The sequence below is a fragment of the Protopterus annectens genome, chromosome 1.part0 (assembly GCF_019279795.1).
Source record: "Protopterus annectens isolate FY-2018-M chromosome 1.part0, PAN1.0, whole genome shotgun sequence".
NCBI classification, from domain to species: Eukaryota; Metazoa; Chordata; order Ceratodontiformes; family Protopteridae; genus Protopterus; species Protopterus annectens.
Genome location: NC_056725.1, coordinates 497,832,448 through 497,845,122, shown reverse-complemented (window position 1 = coordinate 497,845,122; position 12,675 = coordinate 497,832,448). Strand labels below are relative to the sequence as shown.

General features: G+C 37.0%; 1 protein-coding gene across 1 annotated transcript in view; it reads right to left on the bottom strand.

Moving 5' to 3' along the window:
* Nucleotides 1–12,675, bottom strand: part of LOC122793068 — a 970,692-nt gene that overhangs the window by 338,101 nt on the left and 619,916 nt on the right. The window contains exon 16 of the mRNA XM_044060776.1: nucleotides 4,799–4,936. Within this exon, the coding sequence (XP_043916711.1) occupies nucleotides 4,799–4,936 (138 nt within the window). The remainder of the gene's footprint in view (nucleotides 1–4,798; nucleotides 4,937–12,675) is intronic.

Here is a 12,675-nt window from a genome sequence, read left to right as displayed (position 1 = left end):
TAATACCTTAAGCCTCCTGCAGTGGACAACGGGAAACATGCAAATGACCTCTTAAAGGTATAATTATGCTTTAGCTGCATAGGTTCATAGGTTCATAGGCAAGTACTAGTCTATCTGCCCGAGGGCATCTATAAGCCTAGCCAGAATGTGTTGGCTTTTGTCACCCATATCAAGAGTCTTGTTTAGTCATTTATTACTACATTTTTCTTTAAAGCAGTTGTTGTTGTTGTGTCTTTCGGCTTTTCCCGGTTAGGGGTCGCCTCAGCGGAACTCCGGTCCGCTAATGATTGGCAGTAGATTTTTATGTGCCGAGTTGCCAGCCCTGATACACAACCTTCAACGAAGGCCCATTCATGCATGTTGCCACACAGAAGATGCTCTAGTTGAGAATCAAACAAGACAACGTCTTACTGTGAGGTGACAACGCTACCGCAGCACCACCACTCTCCACCTAGTCATATGCCTTAGGCTTTAGTCTGGATTGAAGTGGCAGTAGTGCAATTTTCGCTGCAGGGTCTGTACTTCTGTATTTCTACAGCGATTTTATAGTCTAGTTTTGCTGCTAGAGTATTGTATTCTGATTATCATTTGCCTGCTTAAAATTGCATTCCGGTGACTTTCTGTTCGATTCTTTGCAAATGTTTTTCCGTTCTTGTGCCTGCCCCAGGCCCCAATGTTCTTCCCATTGCTCCCTACTGTTTATACACTAAATTACAGTCTTTCCTGCCCCAGTGTAAAAACCAGAGTTTCTGAAATTCTAACCTATCTGGTGTAATTAAATGTAGCTCAGAGTCATAGGGCTAAGAAAACTGACCAACTACAGCTACTGAAGTTAAAACAGCTCCATTACTGGCTTTTACTTTATTGAATCTCTCTCTAGCAAATTTGCTATAACCAGCATGAAGCAACACCCACCCAGAGTCTTTTATTCAAAGTACTGAGAAGTGTGGAAAGCCTTAAACTGAGAAACAAGATTTTCATCAAAAAGGGAAGAAGAAGAAAGAAACTGCTCCACTGCAACTTTGCCGTTGAAATCACACTATAGTGGGAGGTCTGCACAAGAGCTTATTCCCCTTTTAAGAGATCTGCAAAAACTATAAAACCAGGAACACTTTATTTATTGATTGATTGACTGACATTTGCTGACTGGGAAATGTCCACTGGGTCAGAAACCCATTTTCTGTAGAGGCCTGGAGAGAAAAGCTCCACAAAAGTTTTTATTACACAGAACTTTAAAGATAAAAATATAATGTGCATAGGCTTTGAAAAAAAATACATTATCCATGAATATATAACATGCAGTACTTTAACAATAAAAAGTATTCAAATAAAGATGTAGTTTGATTTAGTTGTATAGATTAGAGTGAAGCATGTGTGCTCTACGTCTTTAAGGAAGCATGCGAGGCTGTGCGTGCACGTATATATTCCAGACACGTGCAATCCCTAGTGCCATTTTGAAGAAACAGCCAGTGTGTAAGCATGTACGATCACAGCAGTTAGTTTGTATAAAAGTTAGTCATAGTCAAATAAGCTTTAAAGTAATGAGTTTGTATAGAATAAAGCTGTTTAAACAAAATCCACAAAGACTCGTTTATTCGTTTACTAACACGAAAGCGAAAGATAAATGCTTAGAGTCCGGTTTTTAGGGTACAGTTTGGGTGGGCTTGCCAAGGTTTGGGAAAATGTCTAGGTTATTTGTGCCTCAGACTCGATCCTTGGCTGGGGTGCCTTCTGTGCGGAGTCTGCATGTCCTCCCTGTGGTCGCGTGGGTTTCCTCCGGTTTCCTCCCACATCCCAAAGATATACTGTAGATGGATTGGACACTCCAAATTGGCCCTAGGTGTGAGTGTGTGCTTGTGTGTGCCTTCAATGAAAGGTTGGTTGTCGGGCAAGCAACTCTACACCGTAAAACTCCACTGTCAATGATGAGTGGACAGGTGATCCGCTGTGGCGACCCCTAACCGGGAAAAGCTGAAAGAAGAAGAAGATTTGAGCCTCAGACAAGTCAGAGTTTCAGACTTTCATAGCTCTCAACTAATGAGTAACAAATCTAGAAGTAAAAAGGGACACAAAATATTATTACTGTCCACTTGAGACACTGACAGAATAAGAGAATGTGAATTAATATACATTTTTCTGTCATTTTCTGCTATGTGTAATTCACCACCTTTTCTCCAAAGGTCACCAGTTTTAGGAGGGATTAAGGGAGGCAGAGCTGAGCCAAAATCAGAGGTATTCCTGAGGTGACAGATATGGATTTCATTTCTTGCAGAAAATGCATATTAACATAAATCATGTCATCATAGCAACTTTCTAATTTTATAAGGGCAATATTTAAAATATGTCCCCAATTTTGAGCCCTAGCCCCCCCCCCCCATTATTTTAAGCTTTATTTGGACTTCTTGTGCTAAGGGGTTGTGAGGTATGCGTACCTCTTAATTCTAAAGGAGTTGCATCCACTGCTAGCTCTGACACACACACACACACACACACACACACACACACACACACACACACACACACACACCCACACACACTCGCACCTTTTTAAAAAATGTTTTGCTTGTTTTAATTTTAATCTCACTAAATAGCAAAAGCAATATTTAGCAGATGTAAAATAATGGCGACTGTTATCTCCACCAAGCTCCACGGCAGCAAATTAATATGCTGCCGTGAAGTGGCACTAATTTTTTAGCAGGAATTACTTGTACATCAACACCCTGCTGGAGAATGTTCTGCAAACTGAGTGGTGATGTACAGGTCGCCCAATTTCTAAACTGGATTAACAATTAGTTAACTGGCAGATCACAGTGTGAAAATTCTATTAGAAAACACCTATATGGCTACCTCTAAATAAAGGAGTAAATTTTAGCCCCATCTTGTTTTTAGTACAGTTGTGCAAGCTGAACCCACCATAACAGTACATGTTCGAATGACTCCGGTGCAGTAACCTTAGCTACATAGGTTATATCCTGCCAAAGATATAACAGCCGGCCAGCTTTCAAAACTTTAGGTTACTTTTCATGTTCCCAAACTGCAAAGCCCTTTAGTTATCCTGCCAGCAGAGAGGAAGGCTGAGCCCTGAAAGGACAAAAAAGGAATTAAAAAAAAAATTGCACACCCTGGCATGGAAAAAAAACACCAAAAATATGGGGGAAGGAGCAGCTACTGCAGCAATGATCATCTGAACACCCACTGTTACAGTAACTTCAGCTTACACAACTGTACTATGCTCTTCATACTGATTGCTGCAGCAGTACCCTCGATATGGGTAGATTACCATAGCCAACTGTGGTCTATTGGAAGTAATGACAGGATTAGACATATCATGGCTGAAGGAATCACATATGCGTAGTAGAGACTGAGAAAGTAAGAGAACGTTTGATGAGAAGACTGATAGTGGGATGCAGGAGATGAACAACGGTAAGGAAGATTAAATAGCTGTATGCATAAGAGGGTGAGGGATAGCAGCCTATTTAAAATTGGGGGTAGTTCTAGAAGAGAAAACCAGAGCAGGTATGTGTTTATGAATCAATATAGTGAATCTGAGTACACTGCCTGGATGCCAGCAAAGAAGAAACTTCGAGAGTCTGAAAAAAATAGACTACATGAAGACAGAACACTAACTGGGAAAAATCCTGCAGTTGTTCATCAAAAAGCAGTGCAAGCTCCACTTTGGTGCGAGATACAGTTTCCAGTAATCTAAAGGAAAACAAATCAAATGTGCTCAGAGCTAAATAAAATAAATGAAACAATGAGGGAGTACAGCAACTCAAATAATAAAAGAAACAGTAGAGGAAGAACTCAGCACCCAACAAACTACAACCGAGGTGTGTGTGCGTGTGTGTAGTGACTAGTAAATACAACAAGGCACTGCAGAGGCAGCAGGTATCAGATAACAATACAACTATATCCCAGAGTTTAAATACCCATAACCCTCATTGGTTTAATTGGACATTTACACCATATAACATACTAAATTAAAATACATACAATAGTTTCAAAGTGTGAACTCAAGAACAATCCAGAGCAGTATAAATTCCTGCCTTGACATTCTGATAAACTAGTGTTTAAACCTAACAATAAGTTAGTTATGTGCTTCAATATCAAAAAGCATAAAATCAGATCCAGTTACAATAAAATAAATTGGAATAAAAACATCACCATGGAAAAATTAACATTTAGCAATTGAAAACAGTCATGCCATCCAATTTTACAGTTTTTTAAATTCTAAAATGTTTTGAATTAAATATATCCAACTTAAGGATATTTAAATATGAATTAAAAAAAAAACTTTTACTAGACAACATAAAAAAAGTAACTTAAGTTACATATAAATGTAGATCTGAAATAGTTAACTTAATTTTATCTGCAACCTGTGGGTATACGGATCCGTATCGGATTCGAGCCGGCAACTTTTTTTCCATGGCTTCTGAATGCACATAATGTCTTACTTTGTAAGATTTTATGGGTACATTTAGGTCTGTTGTATATATCAAAGTCTAGTGCTAGCAGGTCAGCTGAATTGAGTCTACATTTGTAAGCTGATTAAAGCTGAACAGTCTCTGCTGCTCCTGTGTATAAACAAAGCATTTAAAGACTAATATTTTTCATAGTTATTCTTCTTTATGGATTTCAGGGACTAGAAGAGAGTGTGGGTATCTCAAACATTATAATGCCAAGGACTATGAATCGAAAACATTTCTGTTCTGGCTGTAAATTTTCAGAAATCTTCCTCCCCAAAAAACATGCAAAGCAAAAAAATAAGTGAATATTCTGAACAGTCGTGGAAACCTACCTTTTCTGCTTCTTGCAACACTTGTTCACTCTCCATCTGTTTTTTCTTCAGCTCATCCCAGAGTTTCTCAGATTCTTTCAAAATTTTTTCAATTTTAATGCTTCCTGGATGTCCTGATTGAAGTAGATTTCTTCCCTCCTGTATAATGTTTTGAGAAAAACATCAAATGACAAAGGCCATTGAAAGCAAAAGTAACAAAAATACCTTCCTGTAGTCTGCATTATCCTATGCTGCAGAACCCCCCCATAAAGACTGCCAATAATTAATCTGAGGGAGGGTACTTGTCCAGATGTGAAATGATTTAGACAATGAATTTGCTCCATAAAGTAAGCAGCTATATACATTCAGTTGCATGGAGTTAATGATTTGCAAAAAGCAACCTTCATATCAGTATGCTATGTCATTGGAGAATATTACATATGCACCTTTTCTAACAAACTTTGGCTGTATTTACTAAGGACAAGTATGATCTGTACATTCCTGTTCACCTATGTAGTAAATGCAAAGCCACTGAATACACAAGGAAATCCTTACCTGTAACCATCAGGTCAATACCATCCCTCCCATCCTTGAAAGCCATTTTGAAAGACCTCTAAGTCAAAATCTGGCTCTGTTCTTGTTCAACAAAAGGATAAACTATATAATTGAGAAGTGAGGACACCAGCCACAGTTCACACTGAACACAAAACATTTATTAAATACACTTTAAAATACATGGTTAAGCGCTTTCATCGCCCCATGGGGACTTCTTCAGAACAATTTTCATTAACCCACCCAGCACTTAAATACACATACTAATTTACCAATCAACATGACATTTAAAATTTAAAGCTACAGTCATTCAAAACCACAGTGTTTCTGACAATAAAATAATATATATATATATATATATATATATATATATATATATATATATATATATATATATATATATATTATTACAATAAATATGCTGTAAGAATGCAATAAAAAATGCAATAAATAATACTGAAAATATCAAAATAAAGTTTACCCCAGCATATTATTTAATTTGAACACACAGTTAACACTTTCATTGATACCTGGATATCTTGCTGCATCTAAGTTAAGTTGCCATTTTAACTCACAAATACCCAAATATGCAGTTAACACCCTCCCCTGCTGGTCTGCCCTTACTTGTATTACCAAAAACTTAAAATAATGGCCATTAAATTCCAACAAATGCCTAGTAAGGACATTAGTAGATTTTATATGTTTAATGTCCAACGAGTGCTCATATATTCTGTGTCTGAAATGTCTTCAAGTTTTTTCCTATATAACATACAGGGCATAATAAATGAAGAAACACGTTCAGTCTCACCACAGAAGCGGCAAACCAGGTCTCAAAGTATAATAAAACTTTAATGTTGATAAGCGCTTTCGCATATTAAATATACGCTTCTTCAGATCATAAAACCAACAGAACTGAGCATGTTTTTATACACAATCACCATGACTTCATTGAACCAAATTAATCTAAATTGAGTCAATTAACCAATATATAATCAGTAATTACCTAACTATTCTGTCAGTGGTATAAAGAAACTTGCTCAAATTAAATACTTGCAAACCACATACATAAAACATTACTTAGGCATTGCCTTGTAACAAAAACAAGACAAAAATCAATCTTTTAAAATATAAAAACATAATATGTTAAATATTAATGTAAGACATATGTAATTATATAACTCATATGACTAAAAACCTTGAAAAAATTTTTTGTCTTATCAAAAACCGAAATGTTCAGTGTAAATATAAACAATTAATATAAGTACATATACAGGTGGTTACAAAATACTACTGTGAGTACTAGACTCTCTGTAAGTATAGGAATCTTTGTATAAGTATAAAACTTTTTATATCACTCTGAAACCATTTATCGCCACTCTCTAAGTCTCATAAAGGTATGTATATAAACTAGATGAAGAACATATATGCATACTAATATGAATATGAATATGTATATACAAAACACCAAACATTTTTTACATTTACATATAAATATCCATAAATAAAATCAAAACAAAACATAAATATAAAAATTATCATTATTCACCGTGGAAATATAAAATATATTATCTACATGAAGCTAAATAGGACCTAATAGATACATATGCATTGAATCCTGGTGAATAATGGGCTCTCAGCTTAAAAATCCATTCTAATTCCCTTTGTTCCAAATAATTCATGTAGTCTCCACCTCTATTGCCTGGATGTACAACCTGTAAGACTCTAAAAAAGAAAGTGTGACCACTATTCATGGAAATATGTTTGCTAGTGCATTGAGTTTGTTCTTGCATCTAATATCATAGAGGTGATTATATATTCTCTGCTTGAGCTTCCGTTTTGTCAGTCCTATATAAAATGCAGGACATTTACTACAGGATGCTAAATAAATCAACCCAGTTGTTTCACAGGTAGCATAAAATCTTGGTTTAACAGAACAGCCTAATATAGGGTGTACAAATTCCTGTTCAATTGAAATGTATTTACAATAGTTACATTTCCTACATGGAAATGTACCTGTTTGCTCCAAGGCTATAGTATGTGTTGGGGTACTAGTCACTGGATTCATACATAGTATCATTTTTAAAGTTTTATTATTTCTGTAAATAAATCCAGGAGTATATCCAACAATCCTAGCTGTCTTGTCATCAATGGTTAGCACGCCCCAATTCTTATTAATAATATCCCTAATAGCTGTACTATCATTAGTATATGTAGTAATGAATCTTCATTTTTCCATTGAGCCGTTCTTATGATTATAGCTATTGCTACCATTGTGATATTTGTGGCATTTATGGGTAATCATACATTCCAGATTCTTAACTTCTCCCGTGACCTGAGCCCTTATTTTCTTAACCATATGTACATCATAGCCTCTATCAATAAAGATTTTCTCCATGTTATCCAATTCCATCTTAAGATCCTTATCATGCCTACATAACTTCATCAGTCGATTGAACTGGCTTTTTACTATTCCATCGAAGACATGGCGAGGATGCATACTGTCGTATCGCAATATAGCGTTTTTCCAACATTGTTTTCTATGAAGGGTGGATACCAATCTACCTTCTTGAATACTCAAACAAACATCAAGAAAACTGATTTGTTCATATGAAATGTCAAATGTAAACCTAAGAAAACTATTAGTAGTTTCCAGATGTTTCATAAAAGACTCAAACTCTATTAAAGTACCATTCCAGACTATCAGGACGTCATCCACAAAACATCTATAGATCAAAAGCTTACTGAAGTAATCATGTGTGAAGAGGAATTCTTTTTCCCATTGGTAGACTACTAAGTTCGCATAAGTATTCGCGCATGGGGTGCCCATAGCCACACCAGATTGCTGTAGGTATAGGCAATCCCCAAACGCAAACACATTATGCGACAAGATCAGGTCCAATAACTGACAAATTTCTTTGTTACGATCTATATTGGGAAAAGACTGAAGCAAAGCTCTTATAGCATCAATGCCTTCATCATTGGGAATACATGTAAATAAATTCATGACATCCATAGTAATTAAGAGATGTTCACCTTTACGTAATTCAAAGTCCATATTATCTAACAAAGCCAAAAGGTCATAGGTATCTTTTAAAATGGTTGAAATATCATTTACAAATGGTCTCAATGTCTTTTCCAAATACACTGAGACATTTTCTGTCACCCATTTGTCACCACTAACTATGGGTCGTAAGGGAGGGGGGTCTATAGCCTTGTGCATCTTAGGTAAACCTTTGATGACCGGCATCTTGGGATGTTCATTGTAAAAGAAATCATATAGCTCCTTTGTTATCTGTCGGCACATCAATAAATCATAAAATCTGTCATTGACTTCTTTCACTATACTATTGAACTTCATATTATCAATTTTTGTATAGGTACTGTTGTTACTAAGCATCTTATTCATAAGATCTACATAATTCACTGTATCCATCAGCACTATACCCCCTCCCTTATCAGCAGGTCTTATGGTAAGGGCTGGATTAGTAGAGAGTTTACGAAGTGAGCATCTTTCTTCTGCTTTCATATTAAAATATAGACATTTCCTGGCTCCACTGAAAAAATAGTCATACAGATCTCGTTTACACAATCTAACAAAGCTTTCAACATGTGCTGGTAACACAGGAGAAAAAGTACTCTTGCGCTTACATGAAAAATTCCCTGTCATACTGTCATCAATGTTAACATTTAATTTATCACAGAAACACAATTTTAAGGCAATCATTCGCCCAAAAGTACGCAGGTCAATCAGTATATCATGCAGTACACTGCCCTGCGAAGGGATAAAGGACAAGCCTTTATTTAGAACGTTAATGTCAGATGAATTAAGCACAAACCTGGACAAGTTGAAAAATAGGTGTGCTATTGTCTCTGTCTTCTTCTCTGTTGTTGCTGATTGTCTCCCGACAATTTTTGTTTCCTTCTGTCCCAACGTCTGGAGCGATCCCGTTGAAACGTGGTATTCTTGATGGGAAATGGTAAAAAACAATCGTTGTCATCAGCGCCATGCTTTCTTATAGCCCCTAAATCCCTGCGTGCTGCAAAATTATGATCAGCTTCCTGGTTGGGTAAAGGTGTGGATGCTGTTACTTCAACTCCTCGTGATGGAGGTAGTTCAGGAGGAGTGACAAAGGGAGTATTTGAGCTGCAACCAGAACTCGAAGTTCTTGTTTCTGTTGAAAAGGAGGCACTAGATCCAGCTGCAACAAGCGTAGTATCTGTTAGTGCTACATTTCGAACAGAATTGCCCACCAAAGTAGCGCGATCTGTTGCTTCTGCCAAATAAACACGCCCCCTGTGGAGAAATCCTGATAATCGCGCTGCAATTTCTTATGTTTAATTTGTTGAAGCTTAATGGCATATATATCCACCTGGGCATAGATGTTCTCAAGTTTTTTAATGCATGAATCATTATTGAAAGTATCACGAATCTCACTATTCAGTCTAGTTACCTTGTATAATAGTTCTTGTTCAGTCGGCTTAAAGTAATCGATAAGTAACTGTACATACTTAAAGCTGGCATCCAGATTGATCTCCTGCCATAATTTAATACAGGGCATAATAAACACTTAGCCAAGTAAACTACATTTTTACTTTGACAATTATAATGACCTCTAATTTGCATATTTTTCCCATTCAAATTGAAACTATCTCCAGTCACCAACACATGAGATCACTGAGAACACGTCACATTTAAAATTACCCAGATTGTGTACACTAGCATGATGTTCCAACCTAACTCCATATTCCAAAATGTCTTTAAAAGATTGATCCCTTTTGAAAACAAACTTAGGTTTCTTATTGACATTTTTTGCCATGTTCCTGTCTAATTTTAGTAAGTCCCAGTTCTTTTCCATAAGCTAACAAACCCTGTAAGTGTCCTTATTAAAGGTGGTGATGAATTCCTATAATCACCATCCACTTCAGTACATTTGCTACTAACTACGTTACACTCCACATTCAAGGACCCTAAAATGGGTAAATATGTGCCCCTTATATGCTCATTAAATACCTCACCCCCCCGCTAGACATACTATATAGACATAGCTGACTGACATATATAGACATAGCTGCCCCCCCAACTCATGATACATGTGCCTTTTCAGACATTCAGTCTACTACTGCAGATGTGGGGAGTAAGACACTGGGCTTGCCTGTGATTGAAACCATTTTATGCTTGCACTTCTTCATAACCTGGGTACAAGTGTGCTGTGTGGAGTGATCGTCATTGCAAGCTTCAAGAGGTAAAACTGAAACTGTTTGATCAACTATCTATTGAACCTGAAAAATAGGACCTCTCATCAAGCCTTTTAAAGTAAAATAAAAAGTGGACAGACTTCTCTCAGGCTTTTTAGACCTGGTAGCTAACTGATTTTTGCTTAGCATTTTTCCTCCCATTATCTGTTGACCATCAGGATCTTGTGTTGCTAATTTCCAAGGAGGACTCAACATTCAGGCAATCATTAAGGTTTTCATTGTTGTAGCTCTTCCTGTTGCCCCACCATTGTCTTGATCATAAGGAAGTGGGTAAGCACAATGTCAGACCTTTTGGTGATGATATGCCATCACAGATATAATGCCAAATGTCACTTTGCAGTCTGTGCATGAAGCTGTCCCTAGTGCTTATGGGAAGTCTACCAGCCTCCAATAGGAGTCACCTGTGATAGTAGTTCAGGCACTCTCTATCCCCCTGTATTGGTTAGCTGGTACTGGTCTCTACTCCACCACTCTCAGCCACCATCCATCCTCTCCAGTGCCTGGTTCACTATTTGATCCACATTCGCCTTGCACTCAAGAGTTTTATCCCTCTAGTCCCAGAGCTGGTTGTTACATAGCAGTATTCTATAATTTACAGTTTCAGTTTGCAGGTATGAAGGTAGGGCTCCTATCATGTTGCTCATCTTGAACTGTGACACATTGTTTTACTAGCAGAAGTGCAACCTGCTTAATATGATCCGATTATGTTGTGCTTCTGAAATTGCCTCCTTATTTATTTATTTGTCTTTGTTGACAAGGAAAGCCCAACTGAGCAGAGCCCATTTTCAGCCCAGAGCCATGTGGAAAAGCTCCATCGTAATACATTTATATTAACAAGTGAATATATGACAGTTCTCAGAAAAAATGATGGTTACACTTCTCATAAAAAATAAACAAACATATTTACAAGACGGGTATATATACAGTGAAGTATTACTTCTGAAAACTATCAGTTAACTGTCTGGAAGTGAGAGAAAGCTTTATATTTTGTGCTAGTTATCTGCACATGCAATGTATTTTGCAGTCAGTATCTGCATATGCAGTCATGAATTTGTATGCAGTGTCTGCAAATGCAACATCCAGCTCATGTGCATAGCAAGTGATGTTGGGAGGGTGGCCTAATAGTTAAGGTGCTTGCCGTACAAATACAAGGTACAGAGTTTGAATCTCACAGGGGATAAGTGGCTAGGCTTAAAAATGGCTTGCAAGGAGGGTTAGCCTAGTACTAATCTATGAAATTCAATAAACATTCATATGCACTGGGCAAATACATTTCAATTTACTGTCATAAATGTAAAATATATATTTAATGATACATCTTACAGTAAAACAGAATGAACATCTTATAAATGTCACTTGATAGCTATTTCACACTATGTTTGAAAACTACGGAAAAACATTTTGCCTTTCTGTATGCCTTCAGTCTGTTGATCGTATGCACTTGTCAGTCCTTTTCCTCCATTTTTCTAAGTCCATCTTCCTCTGTACCGCTTTTGTATTTTAACTAGGAGGGCTGCATTTGGCAATTGCTAGCCGAAGCTATAAGTAATAGATATACTCTTACCACATAGTGGATCTGTAAAAAGGAATTATGGTATGGATGTCTAAAATCCTATTTGATCCAGTGGTGGATCAAGGAATTTGCAACGGGGGGGGGGGGGCAGTCAGTTAGTGCAAAGTGGTAGTGAGAACTAGAAGGTTGGGGGTGGGGCTATGACCTTAAGATATTTTTACAGCACATGTGAACAGGGAGCAGTATACATTCAGCAGAATTTACTGTGTTATGGCTGTGGTACTGGGCGTAAGTAATTCCTCTCTAGCACAAGGCGAAGTTACAGACAGCACCAGTTTTTTGACACATGCCTGGAAGAGATGTTTTGTTACCCATGCCAAGTTGCAGTCCCTTACCATATTGGTATAGCATTATGTTAACCTAGCCAAGAGTCCTACAGAAGGTGACATCATCCCAGAAAGTACCGTAATAAATGTAAGTAAAAAATAATTATTTCTGTGAAACGGGGGAATTCACTTAACTAAAAACAACGCAGTAAGTTAATAATGTACTTGTTATGAAAAAAACTCCCCAAAGC